The 23,212-nt window shown below is 50.8% G+C and overlaps 1 protein-coding gene across 1 annotated transcript in view; it reads right to left on the bottom strand.

The window, feature by feature from the left end:
* Nucleotides 1–23,212, bottom strand: part of LIMD1 (LIM domain containing 1) — a 73,511-nt gene that overhangs the window by 24,565 nt on the left and 25,734 nt on the right. Inside the window, exon 2 of the mRNA XM_049642516.1 lies at nt 17,282–17,383. Within this exon, the coding sequence (XP_049498473.1) occupies nt 17,282–17,383 (102 nt within the window). The remainder of the gene's footprint in view (nt 1–17,281; nt 17,384–23,212) is intronic.

Here is a 23,212-nt window from a genome sequence, read left to right as displayed (position 1 = left end):
TATTATGTTGTTAATATGTAATATAGTATATTATTAATATACACTAACATTAATATATATCAATTATATATTAACATATATTATATAATATATTGCTAATATAATAATAATTATATATCAATTGTGTTATTAATAATATATAATTTATATTATTATTATTGAGGGGGCACCTGGGTGGCTCAGTCGGTTAAGCGTCCAAGTGTCTGACTCTTGATTTCTTCTCTGGTCATGGTCTCATGGTTTGGGAGAGCTTGAGCCCCACGTCGGGCTCTGTGCTAATAGCACAGAGCCTGCTTGGGATTCTCTCTCTCTTTCTCTCTCTCTCAAAATCAACTTTAAAAAAAAATCTTAAAATAATTGAGGGCTCCCCACAGGAAAACGGTGGACGCGCTCTGAAGGACTCAAACTCCACTTTTTAGCTCAGCTTTAAATTTTTTTTTTTTAACGTTTATTTATTTTTGAGACAGAGAGATACAGAGCATGAATGGGGGAGGGGCAGAGAGAGGGGGAGACACAGAATCTGAAACAGGCTCCAGGCTCTGAGCTGTTGGCACAGAGCCCGACGCGGGGCTTGAACTCATGGACCGCGAGATCGTGACCTGAGCCAAAGTTGGACGCTTAACCGACCAAGCCACCCAGGCGCCCCTTAGCTCAGCTTTAAAATACCATCTAAGTTCGGAAACTGGATCCCACACCACATTTGGTAGTATTTTATCAGTAGGAGAAAACACAAACCTAACATCTGTTGATTGCCTTCTGGGTTTCAAGTACCGTATTTAGAACCTTCCTATATTAACAAGTTTAAGAAACGTTAACATTGCCACATGTCACGGCATCATCACCCCCCTTTCTGTCCTTGTCTTACCATGTGCCTTCTATGGAGAAGTGCACGACCGCCCCCTGCAGGCTGCAGCAAGCATGGAAGGCATTTGCGCAGAATGAGGCAAAAATAACACCCCCGCGTCAGTATCATGGGGCAGGGCACATACACAGGAATTAATTATCCTTGGGAATCGCTGGAAATGACACCCCAGGACCACTCCCAACTTTCTGGGTTTCCTTTTCTTTTTAACGTTTATTAATTTATTTTGAGAGAGAGAGAGAGAGAGAGAGAGAGCGCGCATGCGCACACGCACAAGCAGGGGAGGGGCAGAGAGAGAGGAGGAGAGAGAATCCCAAGCAGGCTCCAAGCTAACAGCACGGAGCCCGATGTGGGGCTTGAACTCACGAACTGTGAGATCATGACCTGAGCCGAAACCAAGAGTCGGACGCTTAACTGACTAAGCCACCCAGGCGCCCCTCCTTTTCTCTTCATACAAATGTGATACAGGACCACCTGGGTGGTGTAGTCAGTTAAGCGTCCAACTTCAGTTCAGGCCATGATCTCACGGTTCATGAGTTCAAGCCCCGCGTTGGGCTCTGTGCTGACAGCTCAGAGCCTGGAGCCTGCTTCGGATTCTGTGTCTCCCTCTCTCTCTGCCCTTCCCCCACTCATGTTCTCTCTCTCTCTCTCTCTCTCTCTCTCTGTCTCAAAAATAAGCATTTAAAAAAACCCTTATATTAAAGCACTTTCTATGTACTGGGCACTTTACATTGTATCTCACTTCATTGGCTTGACAATTCTATAAAAGTCCCTTGTGACGGCCCTCACGAGGCTGTAATGTGTTTGGTGACTGGCTCCCATCTTCCAGTGCAGGCACAACGAGGGGAAGGTGGGGCCAGGCAGGGAAAGTATTCTTGAGGCTGACTCACTCCAGATCTGGCCAATGACACAGACACCAACTAAGCTGAGAATTCCTGGAATCCCTCACCGTCCTCAAAATTCCATTGAGGTGCCGGATCCGGAACCCACGGACGTACACGCTGGGGGCAGCCAACCACCACTAGGTGGCACCAAACCACAGCCAGGACCGGCACAGCGCACGGACTCCAGGCTGGCTGGTGGAGGCAGCCAGCTGGCTCGGGTCGTCGTCGCGCGCTCATCTCCAACAACGTGACCTGTACTTGAGGCAGTTTAGCGCCACCTACCCTGTTCATGCAACAGCCAAGTCAGTCAGGCAAACACCTACTGTGGCTACAAGGAGGTAGGAGAGATGGGACTTGAACGCGGCTCTCTGGAGCAAAGTCAGCAAGCACACTTCCCACCACACTAGACCCTCTTTGTCCCCAGAGGAGTATCTCTCGGGGTGCCTGGGTGAGTCTTGATTTAGGCTCAGGTCATGATCTTATGGTTCGTGAGTTCGAGCCCCACAACGAGTGCCGTGGTCACACCGCAGAGCCTGCCTGGGATCCTCCTTCTCCCGCTCTCTGCCCCTCCCCTATGTGCGCGCTCTCTCTCTCTCTCTCAAAAATAAGTAAATGTTTAAAAAAAATTTAAAAAGTGGGGCACCTGCGTGGCTCAGATCATGATCTCATAGTTTGTGGGTTCAAGCCCCGCGTCGGGCTCCGTGCTGATAGCTCGGAGCCTGGAACCTGCTTTGGATTCTGTGTTTCCCTCGCTGTCTGCCCGCCCCCCCCACCCCCAGCCCCACTCATTCTCTCTCTCTCTCAAAAATAAATGAATTTTTTTAAATTAAATCAATCAAACAAACAAACCCAAAGGAGTATCTGTCAACTAGGCAGGGGAAAGGCGGATCTCCTGGCCTTCCCGACCAAACCTCCTCCTCACTCCACTGCCCTGCATGGGGATGAGCTCTGCCGTCCTCACTCACTTCCTACAGTGGCACCTGCCTAGAGGCGCGACACCAGGGAGCCGGCCGTGGCTGTGTCAGTGCTCATACAGAGGACAAAATGGAAGGGTCGAGGGGCTTAGTTCCATGCTTCAGAACCACCTGCCGAGCCCCATCCCCGGAGACTCTGACGTAGCAGGTCTGGGAGGGGCCTGAGAACGTGCCCCTTCCCACGTGAGGCTGCAGACACTGGTCCGAGGACCACTCTTTGAGAACCGCTCCGATAGGGGCTGCCCCGGGCTGCTCTCTGAACCAGCATTCCCGCTTAACGTGATTCCTCCTGGTCAAACAAAGGTACTAAGGTGGAGACCATCCCTGAACCATGAGTGACAAACAGAACTGTGAGGAGGAAGGCAGCTCAGTGCTACACCTGTATAATTCTGGTTCCAGAATCCTGTCTCTGGCAAAGGGATTTCTCACACCAGGAAACACCTAGTCACGTGCACACCAAAACCAAACCAAATAAACAGTTTTCCCAGAGCTTTGGAAGAGTCATAGTTGCTCTTTATTTTTCCATCACAACAACAGTTTACAAAATATTGATAAATAAGTGTACAAACTCGTCAAAAAGCCACCTCCTACGGACAGCAAATGGATATTTTATATTTGCCTTCAGGGCCCCCTTCAGCTGAAAAGAGAAAAATGTGGATGAAGCCAGCGTAGCTGTGACAACAGTTACAGGTGTCGCAAAGAGAGGGCGGCTGTCTGACCTGACAAATAAAACCTAACATTCTCCTTTCCTTCTAGAAATAGAAACGGCTTGTCTACTCTGGAAAAGTAATTGGCCCTTGGCTGGAAGACTTCATCACAAATTTCAGTGTCCAGAATACCTTCCCGAAGAAAAGTAAAAATGCAAGGTTTTCCGGATAATGAGAGGAGTTCCCTGCAGAAAGGAAGTACACATTAGCAACTGTTTAGATTCCGTTTTTATTGTAAAAATTAGCAACTGTTTACATTTTATTTTTATTGTGCTGTCCCAAGACGGTCACTTCTACCAGCTTGGTCGCCTTGGTCCCCAGCCCTAGGTAGCCATTCCTATGTAAATCTAAGTTAATTAAAATAAAATAACACTTAACATTCAGTTCAAGGACTTGAACGAGAACATTTCAAGTAGCCAGTGGCCACTTGTGACCAGGGCAGCTAGGGAACATTTTTGCTTTATCGCACAAAATTCTCCCCGATCTGCTTCTTCAAACAGCTTCGTCCAGAACAGGTTAACCCTTAATGAACTCCTAATACCAACCAAGTGAAAAGCCAATCAAATTGGTTCAGTGCAAATGAACCGATCAACCTGGATTTCCTAGGCTCGCGCAGCCTCAGGGGGCCAAGGAACCGGGAAGAAGGTGGAAAACAGAAAAGCACACAGGAGAGGGTCCTTGGCTTTGCCACTTTCCCAGAAACCAGAGGTTGGCCGGTCACCTGACCCTGGGGGTTCCTTGGTAGAGGGTGCTGTGGAGAGGGAGAAAGCAGGGGGTTCGCAGTAGGGAGCCCAATGAGGTGCTGGCTCATACTAAGTGTTTAGCAGAAGTCACTGTTGCCAGTATCCCATCAAGACCTTCAGTTTCCTCACCGGAAACCTACATGAGCTAAAAATCTCATCTGCCCCCATCTCTCTCTGCCCAAACCCTCCGGGTCGCCCCTTCTTTCTCAGTCTACCTGCGGTAAAGGGCCAGGTTTTTGTTTTGTTTTTCATTTCCATCTGTCAGACTTCTTTTCTTGGAAAATACAACAGTGTGGGAAAATGAAACATCAAAGCCAGGCTCCAATCTACTCCGTCAAATTGTTGCAAACGTTTCTAAAGGGTCACAATTTCTGCGCTTCTCGCCTTACTGACCACACTGTCGGAGACCACGCTACGAGTAGACCCGCTCCACAACCCAATTCTCTTCTCACTGGCTGCTCCCAAGTCTTTTTTTTTTTTTCTTACAGTTTTACAAACCCATCTCTCTTTTGTTTTCCATTCCTACTACTCCAGACAATGATCATCTGGATCAGAGAACGCTGTACAGAGAAAAAATCCTGGAGACCTGCAGAGGGTCTCCTTTGAGTATTCAGCAGGTCTTGGATCAGCACATGCCTGTGAAGAAACTAACCAAGCCCGGGGGAGAAAGTCACCCACAAGGGCCGAAAACAGTGCCTATTCCCACCAGCCAGAGTGGGAAAACTCGTAATCCGTGAGAACTGGGTATTGAGTGAAATGCTCAAGAAGGTTTTGCCCTGGAGCCCTCTGCTCCAGAAACATCGTTGTCTCCAGATAACTTACCTACATCCCTGAAAAGCTCAAGAAGATTCAAAGGAATACAAAAATACCCAGGACTCAACAAGGTGAAATTCACAATGTCTGGCATCCAGTCAAAGATTACCAGGCACACAGAAAGGCAAGACAGACAACCCATAATTAAGAAAACAGTCAATCTACGGAAATCAAGGCAGATCAGACACAAATCTTCGAGTCACTAGAAAAAGAGACACAAGTTATTGCTACCATATTTCATATGTCCAAAAAGTTAAATAGCGACATGGAAAATCTTTAAAAATGCCCAAATTGAGTGGCCAAAGATGAAAACTAAAGTATCGGAGATGAAAAACACTTTGGATGGGATTAGGACACTGCACACTACAAGGGAAAAGATAAGTGGATCTAAAGGCTTAATAATAATAAAAACTGGCTGCTCAATGGCCAAAATGAAACATTCGTTTGAGAATGAAACATTCTTCCTCAAAACGTAAAAGAATTTTAAGAATAAGAAGAACATAAGGGAGTTGTGAGACAACCTTAATTAAGATTTAATTTACAGGCCAATTTATTAAATTTAACAAAGAGTCGTCAAAAGGGGTAACATAGTCCCTGAAGGAGAGGAGAGGGCAGGGGGAAGGCGCGGCAGAAAAACGTGAAGAAGCAGCGACCAGAAATGTTCCGGATTTGGCAAAGACTATAAACTCACACATCCAAAAAGCTCAACAAACCCCAAGCATGGGAAATATACAAAAGACACCAAGAGACATCATGATCAAATTTCTCAAAATCAGTGACAGAAAACTTAAAAGCAGACAGAGAAAGAAGATATGTTACCTATAGAGAAACAGAGATAAAGTGGACATCGGATTTCTGATGAAAACAATGAAACAATATCTTTATTTTATTTTTTTAAAATGTTTATTTACCTTTGAGAGAGAGACAGAGTGTGAGCGGGGGAGGAGCAGAGAGAGAGGGAGACACAGAATCTGAAGTACACTCCAGGCTCCGAGCTGTCAGCCCAGAGCCCGATGTGAGGCTCAAACTCATGAACCATGAGATCATGACCTGAGCCGAAGTCGGCCGCTTAACCAACTGAGCACCTAGGTGCCTCATGGAACAATATCTTTAGAAATTAAAAAAAAAAATTTTTTTAACGTTTATTTATTTTTGAGAGAGAGAGAGACAGAGCATGAGCAGGGGAGGGGCAGAAAGAGAGGGAGACACAGAACTCGAAGCAGGCTCCAGGCTCTGAGCTGCCATCACAGAGCCCGACGCGGGGCTCGAACTCACGGACCGTGAGATTATGACCTGAGCTTAACCGACTGAGCCACCCAGGCGCCCCTCGAACAATATCTTTAAAGAAGTAGAAAAAAAAAATATCAACCTAGAATTCTCTAGCCCCAGAAATAATGTTCTTGAAACTCAAAAATGAAATAAAGATGAATTCAGACATACAAAAGCTGAAAGGATTCATTACCAGCAGATCTGCACTATTAAAAAAAAAAAAAAAGTTGAAGGCTTTTAAGCAGAAGGAAAATGGTACCAGATGAAAATCTGGATCTAAACAAGAAATGAAAAAGACCAGAAATAGCAACAACTGCATGGATAAATGAGATTTTTTTCTTATTAGTTAAATCTCTTTCAAAGATAATTGACTAGAGCAATGGAAAAAAAACAATTGAGGGACCAGAAACTAACCCTTACTTTTAGGGTCAATTCATTTTGGACACATTTGCCAAGACAATCCAATGGAGAAAGAGTAGTCTTTTCTTTTTCTTTGTTTTTTCATGTTTATTTATTTTGAGAGAGAGAGCGCGAGGGTGGGCACACAAGTGGGGAGGGGCAGAGAGACAGAAGAGAGAGAGAACCCCACGCAGGCTGTGCACTGATCTCATGGGACTGTGAGATCATGACGTAAGCTGAAACCAAGAATCAGATGCTTAACCGACTGAGTCACCCCGATGTCCCAATAGTAGTCTCTTCAACAAACAATGCTGGGAACACTTCATATCCATGTGCAAAAGAATGAAGTGGAACCCCTACCTCAAACCATATAAAAACCAACTCAAAATAGATTAAAGACTTCAACTTAAGAGCTAAGACTATAACATTCAGAAGAAAATATGGGCATGAGTCTTCATGACCTTGGGTTGGGCACTGTTTTCTTATACAAAGCACCAAAAACACAAGAAACAAAAGAAAAAAAAATAGATAAATTAGACTGCATCAAAATTTAAAACTTTTGTGCTGCAAATAAGAACATCAAGAAAGGGAAATGACAGTGCATAGAAGGAGAGAAAATATTTACAAATCATATACTAGAGACTCATATGCAACACATATAAAATCTATCAAAACTCAAAAATAAAGGGATTAAAAACCCAATGAAAAAATGGGTAAAGGATCTGAACAGACATTTCTCCAAATAAGACATGCAAATCAGTCCATGAAAAGATCAGGGCACCTGGGTGGCTCAGGTGAGCGTCTGACTTGGGCTCAGGTCATGATCTCACGGATTGTAAGCTCGAGCCCCGCACCAGCTCGCTGCTGTCAGCACAGAGCCTGCTTCAGATCCTCTGTCCCCCACTCTCTGCCCCTCCTCTACCTGCACTCTCCCAAAACATAAATGTTTTAAAGAAAGGTACTCAACATCATTAGTCAGGAAAACGCAAACCAAACCGCACTGAGATTCAACTTCACATTAGGATGGTTAAGAATCAAAGGGTCAGATAATCACAAGTGTTGGCAAGGATGTGGGGATACTGAAATCCTCACACACTGCTGGTAGGAATGGAAAATGCTGCAGCCACTTTGCGAAACAATTCCTCAAAAAATTAAACACAGGAGGACAGCACCTTGGAGAGCGGCATTCACCAAGGTGGGGAGGAAAGGTGAGGGTGACGGGCACCAGGAAGGGCAGGCGTGTTCCGTGGGGCCAGGAGGCTCTTCGGGATGGCGGGTGGAGGAGGCAGCGGCGAGACGGAAGACAGGCAAGGAGTCGGAGCTGGCTTAAGGAATGGGTTCAATGCTAAGCGAAGGAACTGGACTGTGCCATTAAGGCAAGAAGTGGCGGAGGCCTCCGAGCCGGGGAGTGGTCCCCACAAAGCTGTGCTCAAAGGCCGGCTGTGTGGATGGAGATGGCGGGCCAGCGAACAGGACCCAAGACAGTCGGGAGGGATCAGCAGGGATCCACATAAGAACCAGAAGGGTCTTCCCCAAATGGGGCCTCCCGGGACCCTGCTGGCATCGTTCAACCCGACAATGGTGGCTGTGCTGCTCTGCTTGGGCACAGCTGTCCCCACTGCCCTGATCACAGGGAAGCCTGCACCCTCTGCTCCCGCACCGCACCTGCCGGATTCCCAGGCCGGTCAGTGCCCTGGAGGTGCATCCGGTCCTTGAAAACCCGGCCACGGGATCGCCACCCAGCCTTGGTGCCTCCTCGGAACAGAGTCTGGCAGCCACGTGGTGAGGGTTCTCCTCCCCTTTAAACTCAACGGGCAGGAAGGCTGTGCTGATTTTGACTCATCAAAGGCAACAGGATCTTATGCAGCACGCAGAACAATGAGGAAGAAGGCATAGGATGTATATACTTCTAAATGGAAAACGCAGGGCAGCAGAGTGAACACAGGGAGACAGCAACGAGCTCGGGCACAGCTCTGCGGGCACGGCAGACGTGTTTTGATCTTGTTTCGGTATTTGGCGATAGGTAATTTTCTTCTCCCGTATGTATTTTCTTTTTCCGTGTGACTATATTACCTTTGCGACGTATAAAGTACGAAACATAATAAGCTTCACTGATCATCTCATATCCATAAGGGAATTAATAAGGTTTAGGAATGAGAGACTTTACCTGCACCGTGCGCTATGGTAGCCACTGGCCACATGTGGCTATTTACATTTAAAACTTCAATTAAAACAAAAAATGACGTAGGGGCGCCTGGGTGGCTCAGTGGGTTAAGTGTCCGACTTGAGCTCAGGTCATGATCTCAGGCTCCGGGAGTTCAAGCCCCGCACTGGTGAAGCCTGCTTCAGATTCTGTGTCTCCCTCTCTCTCTGCCCCTCCCCGCCCCTTGCACTCGGCCTCTCTCTCTCTCTCAAAAGTAAATAAACATTAAAAATTTTATCAAGAGAAAACAAAATAAAATACGATGTTCGATTCCTCAGTCACACTGGCCACATTTCAAGTGCTCACAAGTCATGTGTGGCCATTGGCTGCCACAGTGGATGCTTCGAATCTAGAGTTCAGGAAATAGGGAGCTAGAGGCCAAAGGAAGGTAAAGGGGGGGTGGGTGGTGAGGCAAACTTGAGGACCACAGACACATTCCCGGGTGACTGTGGCAGATCCCCCAGGATGTCCATCATGCACATGCACACAGGCCTCGGAAGCAGGATCCGTGCAGGTGCAGTCAGGGGTCCGCATCGTACAGGAGCATAGAAGCCCCATGGGCTCCATGATGGAGGCTGTGGGTGCAAAGAAATCGTCAGTGAGGGGACACAAAGGAGGGAGGAAGTAGGGAGGGAAGGGACGACAATGCAGAAGAAATACGAAAGGGTCCTTATTAGCCAGAGGTCTGCAGAGGCATGGAACCTGGAGGGTATATGCATATGTGTGCACATGCATGTGTAGGTGTGCACACGTGTATGCACACCCATGTGTATATGTACAGACAGAAACAGAGAGATTTATTAAAAGGAATTGGTTCAGGGGTGTCTGGGTGGCTCGGTCGGTTAAGCGTCTGACTTCGGCTCAGGTCATGATCTCGTGGTTCGTGAGCTTGATCCCCACATCGGGCTCTGTGCTGACAGCTCAGAGCCTGGAGCCTGCCTCGGATTCTGTGTCTCCCTCTCTCTCTCTGCCCCTTTCCTGCTCATGCTCTGTTTTGGTCTCTCTCTCTCTCTCAAATATAAATAAACATTTAAAAAAATTAAAAAAAAAAAAAAAAAGGAACTGGGTCACATGATTATGGAGGCTGACAAGGGCACCAAGATCAGCAGTAGGCAAGCCACAGGCCCTGGAAGAGCTGATGGTGTCATTCCCGTCCGAAAGCAGGGAGAATGGATGTCCCTGCTCAAGGCAGTCAGGCACGAAGAAATCCCTTACTTGTGGGAAGGTCAGCTTTTCTGATTCCGTGCGGGCCTTCAACTGATTGGGCAAGGACCACCCGTGTCAGGGGGGAAAAAAAAAATCTGCTTCACTCGCTCGGCCTACCAATTGTTACTCTCCTCCAGAAACATCCTCACAGACACATTCAGAATAACGTTTGACCAAACGCCCGGGCACCTGTGGCCCATTCCAGCCGACACACTGAATGCACCACCACGGGGCCAGGGTTGGGGACAGAAATTTAAGAGAATATTTGAGAGACAGAACATTTAAGAAAGCAAAGAACAGACACTCTTGGCAAGAGAGCCAAAGAGACCCAAGTAGCGTCTATGGTGCCAGAGTAAAGTTCAGACCTCCAAAAAAGACCTTATTCCCCAAATCCAGAATTCTGGCTCAGAGATGAGGCACCGGGTACAATGTCTTCATGCTAACTGGGGTGCGGTGCCCCCCCCCACGTACCAGAACACCCACCCAAACCGTGTGTGTGTGCTGTCACGCACCTGGAACGTACGTGTTGCAAGTAGGCGTGGGTTACGCAGGAGTCACCCCCTACAGTACAGGGCTCCAATACCCCAGACCCTGCTAATTAATGTCACAGGCATGAAGAATCTGATGTTTCCCACTGTCAGGGACCTCACGGCCTCTGGACCCACAAAGTCTGATCTGGGAAACCAAGTCTGGCCCCGAGTCAGGGGCCTTGGCACAACCGGCTTTGCTAGAGACCAACACGAGAGACCCTTGTAACAACGCACCAAGTCGATGTTGCCCCTCTGCCCTCTGCCGACCCACACAGCCCTTTGCCCGGCTCGTCTATTTTGGTTGCTTCCTGATTTCTTCCTCGCCCACTGGCTTCCTTGAGCCCGTGCCTACTCTTCCTTTCTCACATTCTTGATCCCCGGCGTTTTCCTTGGATGCAGCTGACTCATGCGGCTTACTCACAACTGCTGAATGTGGCGAGAAACACTGGCGTGGGTCAACGGCTCAGAAATTCAGGCATCAAAGCCTTTAATCCAGGTCTCTCGTATCTCCCCTCTTCCAAGCCTCAGGCTGTTCTCCTGCATTCACAACCGGAGAATCTCTGAAAACCCAGCTTCTGCCACCGCACAGCCCCAACACAAGAGTGCAATGCGCGGCCAGCGTCCTGTCTCTGACACGCGTTCTCTCCGAGCAAGGGTAATCTGACACTAACGCGGTGGCGGGAGCAAAGGCTGTGGGTCCACACGGTCCTGGGCTCGGGCGCGGAGCACGCTACTTAACAGCGAGGTCACCAGCCACAAGCAAACTGCACTCCCAAGCCCCTGTCTGCCTGCCTGTAAAAGGAGGCCGACAATAATGCTGAACTCACTGGACTGTTCCAGATTTAGCGAGCTCCCGTGGGTGGAAGGCTTGGCGTGGGGGCAGGTCAACAGCAAGCTGGGCAGCTCATCTACAAGCTACTTATAAATATTGTGATTACTGGTTTAAGGAAGCAGTCCAGCTGTGAATTAAAGCAAGACCTCCCTCGTGCTGGCTCCTCTATTTCAGAATCTGTGAGCGTTTTCAAACGCTGGGTGGATGAGGTTGCATACAAAGTCAACAAAAAAAGGAAACATGGGGCGCCTGGGTGGCTCAGTCGGTTGAGCGTCCGACTTTGGCTCAGGTCATGATCTCACAGCGTGAGTTCGAGCCCCACGTCGGGCTCTGTGCTATCAGCACAGAGCCTGTTTTGGATCCTCTGTCTTCCTCTCTGTCTGCTCTCTGTCTGCCCTCTGCCACTCGGGCTCTCTCTCTCTCCCAAAAATAAATATGAACACATCAAAAAAAGAAAGTACCCATGATCTCAGAGGCAGCATTTAAACTTCCTAAGAAAACAAAATAGCTGACGAGCACCCTCCCAATTCTAGAACCTACTGGATGATGGACCACCAATCACCAACCACTGACTTACTCAAGAACCCCCGTTCCACGACGCTGGCCTTAATTCTGGCTGTTTTCCTTACCTGCAGTAATGACGAGGTACTTTTTTTAGATTTCTAGATACAGATTTTTCGTAACTCAGACTCCCATGACTGGGTCTAAAGGGGTAAGGGTTCACTATGAAATTCACTCGCAATCTTTAACCTCCACCAGTGTTTGGTTTTTGGAAGGTGAGACGGGCAACGGCATATGGTCCTCACTTTACGGTGTGCTTTCCCCGAGGCGTGACGGGCAGGTCACTGTGCACGCCCCCCCCCCCCCCCCCGCCCCAGGGTAGGAGAACTAGGTATGGCACTGAAAGCCACCTGTTCTGGCCGTGACTTGCACATCCCAACACTGTCCCCTGAGTGGACGCCGTTGATTCGCAGTGGTCCTTCTCTGAGACCAGGCCTATGTGGGCAACAGTTTCCGTCCACCTGGACCTGCCCCCCATCCCACGCCCAGGCCCGGGCCCTCGTGTTCTCTGGGCCTCAGGGAGGGAGAGAACACGCATGGAATCTCCTATCTGATCGCTCATTCCCAGCTGGTACAGAGGAAACATCAGAGCAGCCATGAACACGCACATGGCCAACAGGCTTCACCTGGACTCCAGGATGGGGGCTGTCTAGTCTTGGAACAACAAAAGCTGACGTTTTAGATCTAAAACTGCCTGCAGCAAGGACACAGAGCCTTGCCTTCCTTCTCCCTCACCGTCTGTTCTGGAAGGTGCCAGAGCCCCACTCTGGAGAGCCCCTCTTGACCCACACGTCCAGACCCACACCTTTCCTTCCGCCTCATTCTACCTCTCTCAGCCACAGCCGGGCGCCAGCTTCTCCTCGGGCCGCTCGACACCCGGCGTCAGACACGGAGTGGCCACTGGCCAAGGCCAGGCCTGCCCCCTGCGCTGACCCTCCTCCTGCTCCACGCTGTGCCAATGGCTTTCTCGGGGCATCCAGCTGAGGGCACAGCCACTGGAGAGCAGGACCCGAGGCGGGGAGAAGGGAGACGCCCCACATCTCCATGGCAACCACACACACTGGCCCCCCCTGCCCCCGGAGGAGCAGTTGAGAAAGGAGGGACTTGAGCAGACCACACAAAGGTCCACACGCCACACCCTGAATGCTTGCTTCCGGGCAGGACACCAAGGAAACAATTCAGCAGAGGAAAAAGGGGGTGCAGGCACGGGGCGGGCTCTGCGGAACAACCGGCAAACCCCACACGAGCTGAGCGCCATAGACCTACGGCACAACGCAGCCGATTGCTCTGCGACTGTTAAAATCATCATGATCCACACTGCAGAGACGCGGATGGGTCCACGGCACGTTCGATCACAAAGGACGGAACATGACTTATATGCTATGATCACAGCTCTACAAGCCGGGTATACCTCTGGGCAAAACCTGGAAGGGAAAACATACGAGTAAAGACACCTGTGCTAGAATCACACACCCAGGTCTCTGCCCTTGAAATTCTCTTGGGGGCGGGGGCGCGAGTGCCTGGGTGGCTCAGTCGGTTAAGCGTCCGACTCAGTTTCAGATCATGATCTCACGGTTTCATGAGTTCAAGCCCCGCATCAGGCTCTGTGCTGACAGTAGGGAGCCTGCTTGGAATTCTCCCTCTCTCGCTCGCTCTCTCGCTCTCGCTCTCTGCCCCTCCCCCACTCACAATGTCTGTCTCTCTCAAAATTAAAAAAAAAAAAAAGAGTGGGATGCTTACCCAAATGAGCCACCCAGGCGCCCCAAGCTAGATCATCTTCATAATGAAATGGGAAGACAGAAAACACACACCTGTATACTCACTAACATATACACTAACCGACCAGAGAAAGTGGGATATGCAAAGCTAATTAGATCCAGGAGCCCTGGATTCCCGTGCCAGCTCTGTTGGTAGGTCTTTCATCTTGAGAAATTCTCTTCCCTTCTCTGGGCCCCCATGTTCTCTTCTACCAGCGACGGGGGGGGACCGGGCCCGGCCCCGGCCGAGCCATCTGCGCGGGGCCGGTGTTCCCAGAGATGCACCTGAGGACTGGCAGGGCCAGGACACGGAGCACCCAGGTGCCTCCTGCTGTTGAAAATAGTCACAGGGCAGCAATAAGTCAACTGCACAAGGGCAAATCACCTCTAGTGCCCAAGAGACGCCGCTCAGACGCGTGCCTGGGCCTCCAACCGCTCCCGGCGGGCGCGGGGGAAGCTGTGTTCACACACCACAGGAGCGTGCAGGCCCTTGGCCAACAGGAATGTGTGGCACTCGCTTTCTGAAGGAGTCCTGTCCTCACCTCTTCAGCGACTCTGTTCCAGGGCCTGGCCTGCCGGCTCCAAAGTCACAGAGAGTGACCTCACAGTCTACAGGACAGCACCAGTCAGAAAGCAGGGCATGCCAAGTTCAAGTTCAAGGGGGGGGGGGGGGGGAGGACGGTTTCTTCCTGCTAGGGGAACGGGGAAGACTTCCTGGAAGAGGCAGCCTTTGAGCTGGCTGCTCTAACGGCTGGACAGAACTTACATGTATGAAGTGAGTGGGGAGAGCAGACCTAGGGGGCAGTGTGATCAGGGAGAAGGAAGTAGAAAAGAGAGTTCAGTTTGTGATAAATTACGGGAAGCATTAAGCCAGAGAGCAGACCACAAGGGCCTTAGAGGCCACACCAAGAAAATCCCCAACCAGCTGTGTTTGCCTGAAGTGTTTGCACCTGCCATCATTTGACAATAAATTCAACCTGTCATGGAACCGACAGGTGGTCAGGCAGCCACGAGTGGCACCCACTGACTTTTCGGTGCCCACCCCTGACCCCCCGAGAACCTTTCTTTGTTCAAATGGCAATTGCTTGAGATGAAAGACAGCTTCCACTTAATATTTTCTTTTTTCCCCGGAAAACAGCAAATATTGAGAACCAGTTGTAGGAGCCAAAAGGCAAAGATAATTTTTTTTTTATGTTTATTTATTTTTGAGAGAGAGAGAGAGTGAGTGAGTGCACAAGCAGGGGACTGGCAAAGAGAGAGAGGGGGGCACAGAATCCGAAGCAGGCTCCAGGCTCCGAGCTGTCAGCACAGAGCCCGACGCGGGGCTCGAACCCACGAACCGCGAGATCATGACCCGAGCCGAAGTCGAATGCTCAACCGACTGAGTCACTCAGGCGCCCCAAAGATAATTTTTTTGGCAAGAGGCAGGATCCCAACTCTTGTACAGATAAGACCCAAACACATGGCCAAGGATTTAATTTAACTGATCAGTTAACGCGGGCAGCAGGAAGACATTACATCTGGGATAGCGCAGAGAACGCCGGCTACGTGGCCATCAGACATGCTGAAATACACTTGCTTCAGCAGAAGGGAAACCAACCCCCACAGGGCGACCGGCAATTGCATCCTCCCCCAGACACAGTCTGCATCGTTAGGGACAAGAATCGTGGTCGCCGCCAGGATTCTACAACTTACACGGTGTGGTGTGGCTCAAAGACAAGGAGAAGCCAGGGGCCCAGGGAAACCGATCCCCGGACGACGCCCACATTTCCACTGCGGATGCTCAGCAGAATTCCGACTCACCTCCAAGGCTTTCACGTTTTCCCCGCAAAGGGGAATACTCATCAATGCACGAACCGTGGCCTCTCCGGCACGTGTCTTATGGGAAATCGCAGTGAGGACGCACGTATGAGGTTTCGAACCCGGGCGTATGCCTAGCCATCATCACAGCTTGGCAGGCTGGGAGCCGGGTCCATACCCAGCTGGCTGACTTTAGACTGGGAAGCAGGAGGCTCTCAGGGTGCCGCAAACCAGCCAAGAGCAAATCTCTCCCCCTCCTTTCTCCGCTGGCACTAATCCAGACACTCAGGCCTGACCACACCCTGGAGTCGCCTGAGGAGACAGGAAGAGCACTCTTGCCCATTCTAGAAACTCCACCCCCAGCGCTCCTGATTTTGCCGGTCAGCATGGGACTGGTGCATCACCGGCTTTTAAAATCCCCTGGGGAGGGGCGCCTGGGTGCCTCAGTCGGTGAAGTGTCGGATTCTTGATCTCGGCTCAGGACATGGTCTCACAGTTCATGGGTTCGGGCCCCACGTCAGGCTCTGGGCTGACAGCTCAGAGCCTGGAGCCTGTTTTGGATTCTGTGTCTCCCCCTCTCTCTGCCCCTCCCTGGCTCATTCTCTTTCTCTCTTTCTCTCAAAAACAAATAAACATTAAAAAAAAAATTTTTGAGCCCCTAGGGGAGGGGCACCTGGGTGGCTCAGTCCAACTCTTGATCTTAGTTCAGGTCATGATCTCACGGTTCATGAGTTTGAGCCCCCCATCAGGCTCTGGGCTGGCATCATGGAGCCTTTTTGGGATTCTCTCTCCTTTCTCCCTGCCCCTCCCCTGTGTGCTCGCTATCTCTCTTTCTCTCTCTCTCAAAAATAAATAAACTTTAAAAAAAAGAAAAAGAAAGAAAATCTCCTAGGGGATTCTAGTGAAGAGCCAGGATTGAGAACCACTGGGCCAGATAACAAGACCCCTTTGTCCCAGACGCTCCGGCTTTATCGTACTGTTTCCTTGTCATTGATAGCCGCTAGCCTCAGCACAGGACCAGAGAACATCAGCGGGGTGTTTTCTAAAAAAATCCTCCTCAAAATTAACCTTCGGTAGAGACCATAAAACAAGCACAACTCCTGACCTGGTCAGACTTGGCAAACATCGCGAATGTGCTAGAATCTTCCACTGCGCTTGCCATCAACCCAATGAGCAGTCCGCGGGGCTGAGCACAGGCCTGGTCTCCTAATTTGCGTGTATGGAGTGGAGAGGCCTTTAGGCGTGTGCGCTCACAGGCACTGACACCTTGGTGCACACATGGGCATTCATGCACACGCTCACACTTCACACCCACAGAGGAGCCTCCAAATCAAAGAGTGGGGTCCCAGAATTATAAAAGGGCCCCGCCTCCCACTGGAGTAACTGACGGACTTTCGATGGGCTGGTCCCACGGTGGGGGAGGTGACGGACAATGGGGCAGATGATGGCGGATCCCAACGCTTTCCCCCCCAACCCTTCTGAGACCTCTGACAGGCATTACAAACCTGACGTTATCACAGATTGCTTGGAACCCACTCATCGCTTCACCAAGGCCGGCCCCGGGCAGTCGTTGGCACGTCTCCTCCCTCCAATGGGCCCTGTGCTGGGGGCTCCCGAGGCCCCCGACCTTTCTGTGGCACTGTGGAAGGCCTGGGTCAAGTGTCTCGAGGAAGGATGCTCTCCCCTGTCCTCCCTTTCTTGGTCCCCATGGTCCCTGTCCCCCCACGTGCCCCACACTTACTGCAGGCCGCACAGGTGAAGCACGCATCGTGGTAGAGGTTCCCCATGGCCTGGCAGGCCTGGCCGGCCCCGAACACCCCTTTGCTGCATTTCACACAGGCTCCTGCAAAGTAAGAACACGCCAGTGAGTCAGGGCGAGAGACAGAGTAAACCGAGTCATAGAAAAGCCAATGAACAAAGCGAGATGCCTGTCCCTCCCCATGACCGGACCATCACCAAATCCAGTGGATTACTCCCTTGAGATCGCTCTCTCTCTCTCTCTCTCTCTCCATCAGCTTTTCAACTCCAGGAGCTGGCCTTCAGAACCCCACTCCCGAGCCCCATGCCGACCTCCATAATGGCATGCTGATATTCAGAAAAATCTCTGCTTTGCCGATCTACACCCCAGCCCAAAGCTTTCAAAGGCCCCCACTGTTTATCAGATGCATCCGAAAAAACTGCACCATGATCATAACCTGCCAAGCATGCGGGTCGGGCGATTTCAACAAAATCCTTTCCTTCAATTCTCAATGGGAACCAACTAGGGTTGACGATCCTCACTTTTTTTTTTAAGTATATTCATGTATTTTGAGAAAGAGACAGAGAATCCCAAGCAGGCTCTGCTGGCACAGAGCCCGGCGCAGGGCTTGAACTTACGAACTGTGAGATCGTGACCTGAGCTGAAATCATGAGTCAGACACTACTGAGCCACCCAGGTGCCCTGATGAGCCTCACTTTTTGCAGAAGTATCAGGCCACCAGCCCCACGTCTAGCAGGCCGCAAGGCCATGGCCCTTCCCTGCCCCTCACCTCCAAACAAGCTCCCTCTAGGGTCCCAGCTCTCAGCCTTTGCTCACAGGCTCCCCTGCCAGGCACCCTACACCCACCCTTTGTCCCTTCAAGTCCCCAGGCCTCCCTCCCTCTCCCCTCTCCGGCTCTGACGGCAACGTGATGAAACAGAAATTAGTCTCTAACCTTCAGCCTCCCCGCCCACTCGCTTCCCACGAGGCATGAGTTAACCTGGAAACCTCTGGGAGCATCACTTCTCAATTAGGAACACCTGCGTGTTCCCAGGAGTGGCCGACGGCCGTAAAGGCCACTCTGCAAACCACCAAGGTCACTGGAGTTGGTCCTGCCTCAGCTACAAAGCTGTCTATCGAGCCCGCTCCCGAACTAGAACCCCACAATCCATGCACTATGTGACTAGGGCAGATCATTTGAACTCCCCGCTGTCTGGGGTTTCACCCGTAGGGCGGGATGATGGCAGCCCCTGGAAGGTTTACGGGGAGAGGACACGCCAAGAGTACCTGGTACAGCGCCCTCCACTTGGCAGACGTTCAGTGGCCAGGCACACACGTAACAAGGATGCAGTAACGCTACTGTGTTCAGCAAAAAGTTGCTTCCACGTCAAACGGGCTCTTTAAGAAGTGCCAGTCGTCCCAGGATCGTACTCTGTGAGTAAGCGGGAAGTCTCTCTGTCTAGACCAACCCAGAATCTCTGCGGCTGTAGCCCAGGCTCTGGGCCAGTCCACATAAAGGAGTCGCTGGGGCTTCCTTTTCTAAGAACTCCTTCATTGCAGTCAAATGAAAACCATCACAGTTATGTAAATGATGCATGAAATTAAAACAAAAATTCAGGGAGTAAATATGCCAAAATACAAAGAGGGGTTGCTTGGGGCGCCTGGGCGGCTCAGTCGGTTGAGCGTCCGACTTCGCCTCTGGTCATGATCTTACAGTTTGTGAGTTCGAGCCCGTGTCGGGCTCTGTGCTGACAGCTCGGAGCCTGGAGCCTGCTTCCGACTCTGTCTTCCTCTCTCTCTGCCCCTCCCCCACTTGCACTCGTTTTCTCTCTCTCTCTCTCTCAAGAATAAACACTAAAAAAAGTTTTTTAAAAAAAGAGTGGTTTCTTATAAAGTTATCGTTGGTTTTACTTCTTGCATCTTAATTAAAAACAGATCTGGGGCACCTGGGTGGCTCAGTCAGTTAAGCATCTGACTTGGGCTCAGGTCATGATCTCACGGCTCGTGAGTTCGAGCCCCTCGTCAGGCTCTGTGCTGACAGCTCAGAGCCTGGAGCCTGCTTCGGATTCTGTGTCTCCCTCTCTCTCTGCCCCTCCCCCACTTGCACTCTGTCTCTCTCTCTCTCTCTCTCTCTCTCTCTCTCTCTCTCTCTGTCTCAAATATAAACATTAAAAAAAGTCTTACAAGAGCAAGTGCTCTCTCTAGACTAGAAAAGGTCTAGTGTCAAAGCCGTCTGCATATGTTTAAATATATGGTATAACCTTAAAATTTTGAACACATACACACGCGGAGCTCCCCCAGAGTCCAGCTGGCAACCAGCCTGTGTTCTCGGTCGGCGGGGGCTCAAGCACCCTTTCCTAATGCTGATGTCGGGCAGTTCTCAGGCTGCAAATGCCCAGCCTTCCGCCTACAGGATGGAAAGCCCTGGGTTTCAGAGCCCTATCGATTCAAGTTGACGAACTGTGTCAAGCTCAAAGCTAACACGTGGTTTGTGAAAGCACGCACACCAGGTTCACAGAGGGCTCACCAGGCCCAGGGCCCTCAACTCACTTCACCAACACTGCCTTCAAGAAGCAGGCGAGGCCGTTTGTAGGAACAGCCAGGAAAAGCAGCTGTTGGCGAGAATTTGTTCATGGAAAGGTCTGGAGAACACAAGTAGTAGTTACCTACGGTTCTTCTGTTCCACCATTTTATTATGAAATTTTCAATGACGCAGAAAAGCTGAAAGAATCGTGGGGGAAACACCCATACGCCCACCACCCCAATTCTCCGGGTGTGATCATTCTGCTGTCAGTCAGCCCAACAACCCTTCTTATCTTTGATGCATTTCGAAGTAAGGTGCAGAGAGCAGTCTGCCTCAGCCCCAAACACGTCAGCCTGCAAACCATTAAGAAGAGTTCATTATTTGCTGACAGTTGTTTTTGTTTTTTTTTTTTTTTTCAAGAGAAAATTCACAAACGGCGAAATGCACAAACGGAAAGTCTACCGTCCAATGAGTTTTGACAAATGACCTACATCAGGCAAGCCCCGGCCAAGATACAGAATATTTCCAACACCCTCGCAAACTCCCCAGTGCCCTTCCCGTCCATCTTCAGCAAATGTGATCCTGAAGAAGAAACGCTCTCTAAAAAAAAAACCATCAGATATCAGGCCACGGGATGGTATGAACTATACTACTCGGTGATCCGGCGATCCACTTCCAGACAAGTGTCCCAAGCCCGCTGATCAACCTGACCGGAGCTCGCTACGACAAGCAACAAAGGCTGGTGGGTCAGGCAGCCGCGAAAGCACAGTCAAAGCAGACCATCCACGGACCGGATGGAAGGGTCAAAGCCCCGGGACTATAACTCTGTTCACAAACACGGAACAAAACCACGGCCGAGGCAGCATCACTTCTTCCCCGTTAACCACGGTGACCTCGTGGCTTAAGCCACCGTAGCGATGCAGAGAGCGGAGGAGGGTGAGACGCAGAGGTGTGGGCAGCCCTTCTACCTGTGCACGGGGCGGACACGGGAAGAGGCCAGCCTTCCATCGAGGACGTGCGCTCATCTTGTTTGGATCTGGGGAATGGGATCAGATGCCCTCTCCCACCCCCGCTCGTAAAAGCCAATGGCAGGAGGACAGCGTCATCGAGTGGACAAGAACAGGTGCACGGGCCACCCGGGGGTTTCCTGCTACTTTATCACGGCGGCTCAGGTCTTTCTCGCTCCCCGTAGCCGGCACAGCAACACTCTCCTCTGGTTTCCTCTTCGCCCGAGGTCTCTGACCTACTGACTTCTGCTTCCCGGGAACTTTCTCTTACTCCAGCAGCCCGCGTCCTCCGGGCTGCTGACCTCCTTTCCCACCACTCGGATCATCCAGCACCGACACAAAGCAAGGAAGGAAGGCGTTGATGCTCTAAGCCATCGGTCACAGAGCGAGGAAGAGCCCGTAAGAAGCCACGTAGGTGGGAAAGCATTTCATCCTTGTGCCTTGTGGTAAATGCACAGAAAAGTACTTCACGGGGGCGCCTGGGTGGCTCAGCCAGGTGAGCACCGACCTCGGCTCAGCTCATGATCTCCCGGTTGGTGAGTTGGAGCCCCACATCGGGCTCACTGCTGTCAGCACAGAGCCTGCTTTGGATCCTCTGCCCCCTCCCTCTGTTCCTCTCCCTGCTCGCTCTCTCTCAAAAATAAAGAAAATGTAAAAAGAAAGAGAGGGGGAAAAAAAAGAAAATAAAAAAGTGCTTCATGGGCAGGAAATAGATCTAGTCTTCCTTCGCGAGGGGCAAAAAAGTAAATTTCATATTCTAGGGAATAATGTACCTACCAGACCCTGCGCTGGGAGTTTTCATCCCTTTCTCAAAGCCAAGTTCTAGAAAAGTGCTGTAACTTGCAGAAGAGCACACGGTCTGGGAGATGTGACATGAGCCCACGTTCTAACTCAAAGGTCCCATTATCCCTGCCGCGTTGGAGGCTGTGGGGGTTCCTGCCACACTCAGAAAAAAAGAGGGCTCCTTCCTCACCCTCAACAAACCACATGCTCAGGGATGCGGCCCCAAGCCCAGCCCGGCCCCGGAGCTCCCACTGACCACCCTGGCCCACCACTCATTCTGCCCTATCCCCAAGTGCACAGGCTGTCTTCCCGCCTGGGACCTCAGCCACAGCCCCCCCACCCCCACCCCCCGCCGCCTCCCTTTGCAATGCAGACCCTCACTTAGCTCCTCCTACCCTCCTGGAGGGGACACTGCCACCGAAGCATTCAGCCCACAGATACTTCTCTGTCACTCACTCAGAACCAGGCTCCCGCTAGATGCCGGCAAGATGACAGTGAGCAAGGTGACAGTCCTCAGGGAGCCGTCACCCAGGGATGCGGGGAACCAGAATCTGCCACCTCTGATAGCTGAGCTGACCAATCCCACCTACGGTCCTGCACTGTGAGTTCACTAAGTGCCCAGGGCTGGGGACAGGCTCCAGCTCATGAAATCAAATATATGTATATATACATATATATCAGATATGTGTGTATATATATATGTTGGTCTCTGTCCCCGTTCCTTCTAACATTGGGTCTATGACCCCAGTTCCTGACACAGAGCTCCTAAATCCTTTGGAGTTTCTTGGGCGGCGGGAACGTCTTTTGTTCTAACCAGGCAACTCTCGGTGGGCTCCTGGATGGGGGCTGGTCACTGGAAAGACGGAGCCGTGATAAGAAGCTCGGAACTTTCTGCCCCAGCCCCATCCTTCAGAGAGGAGAGAGGGGCTGGAAAACGAGTTAACGATCCATCCTGCCTACATGAAGCTGCCATAAAAATCCCCAAAGCACGGGGTTCAGAGAGCTTCTGGGCTGACTCCACAGGGCAGGGGCTCCTGGGCTCGGGCCCCTCCCGGACCCCGCCTTATGTATCCCTTCACCCCACTGTTCATCCGTATCCTTTATCATGCACGTTATTATAAAATAAATTGGCAGCCATGCTTCCCTGAGTTCTGTGAGCTGTGCTAGCAAATGATCAAACCTGAGAAGGGGGCCGTGGGGACTCGGATTTATTACCGACAGGTAGATGGTGCCAGAATTGAAAGGAATCTTGCGACGGCCAGCGGGTCGGGGTGGGAAGGGCCCCCAGCCCTGATGTCCCAGCGTCACAAGTATGAGTGGCAGCAGGTAGAGGGAAGAAACGCAAGTGAGTTCTTACAAAGCAGGGCTCAGCAAGAAGAAAGGCCACCAGACCCCTCTGCTTTCACGTGGCCCCTCAGCTATAGGATTTTAGAGAAATGTCCAACAACAACAACAACAGCAAAAGAAAATGTCATCACGTGTCACTATCATCATCGGAGCACGTAAACCAGGAAGAAAGGGAGGGAAAGAAGGAACCAAATGTTTAGAAGAGAGGAAGGGACATGCATTTCTCCCCCTGCAGTTAGACTTTACTGCCTGAAACCCGTTCCCCAAACCATG

Source organism: Panthera uncia, chromosome A2, assembly GCF_023721935.1.
Source record: "Panthera uncia isolate 11264 chromosome A2, Puncia_PCG_1.0, whole genome shotgun sequence".
NCBI lineage: Eukaryota > Metazoa > Chordata > Mammalia > Carnivora > Felidae > Panthera > Panthera uncia.
The sequence above is the reverse complement of the archived record's forward strand: the minus strand, read 5'-3'. Positions and strand labels throughout refer to the sequence as shown.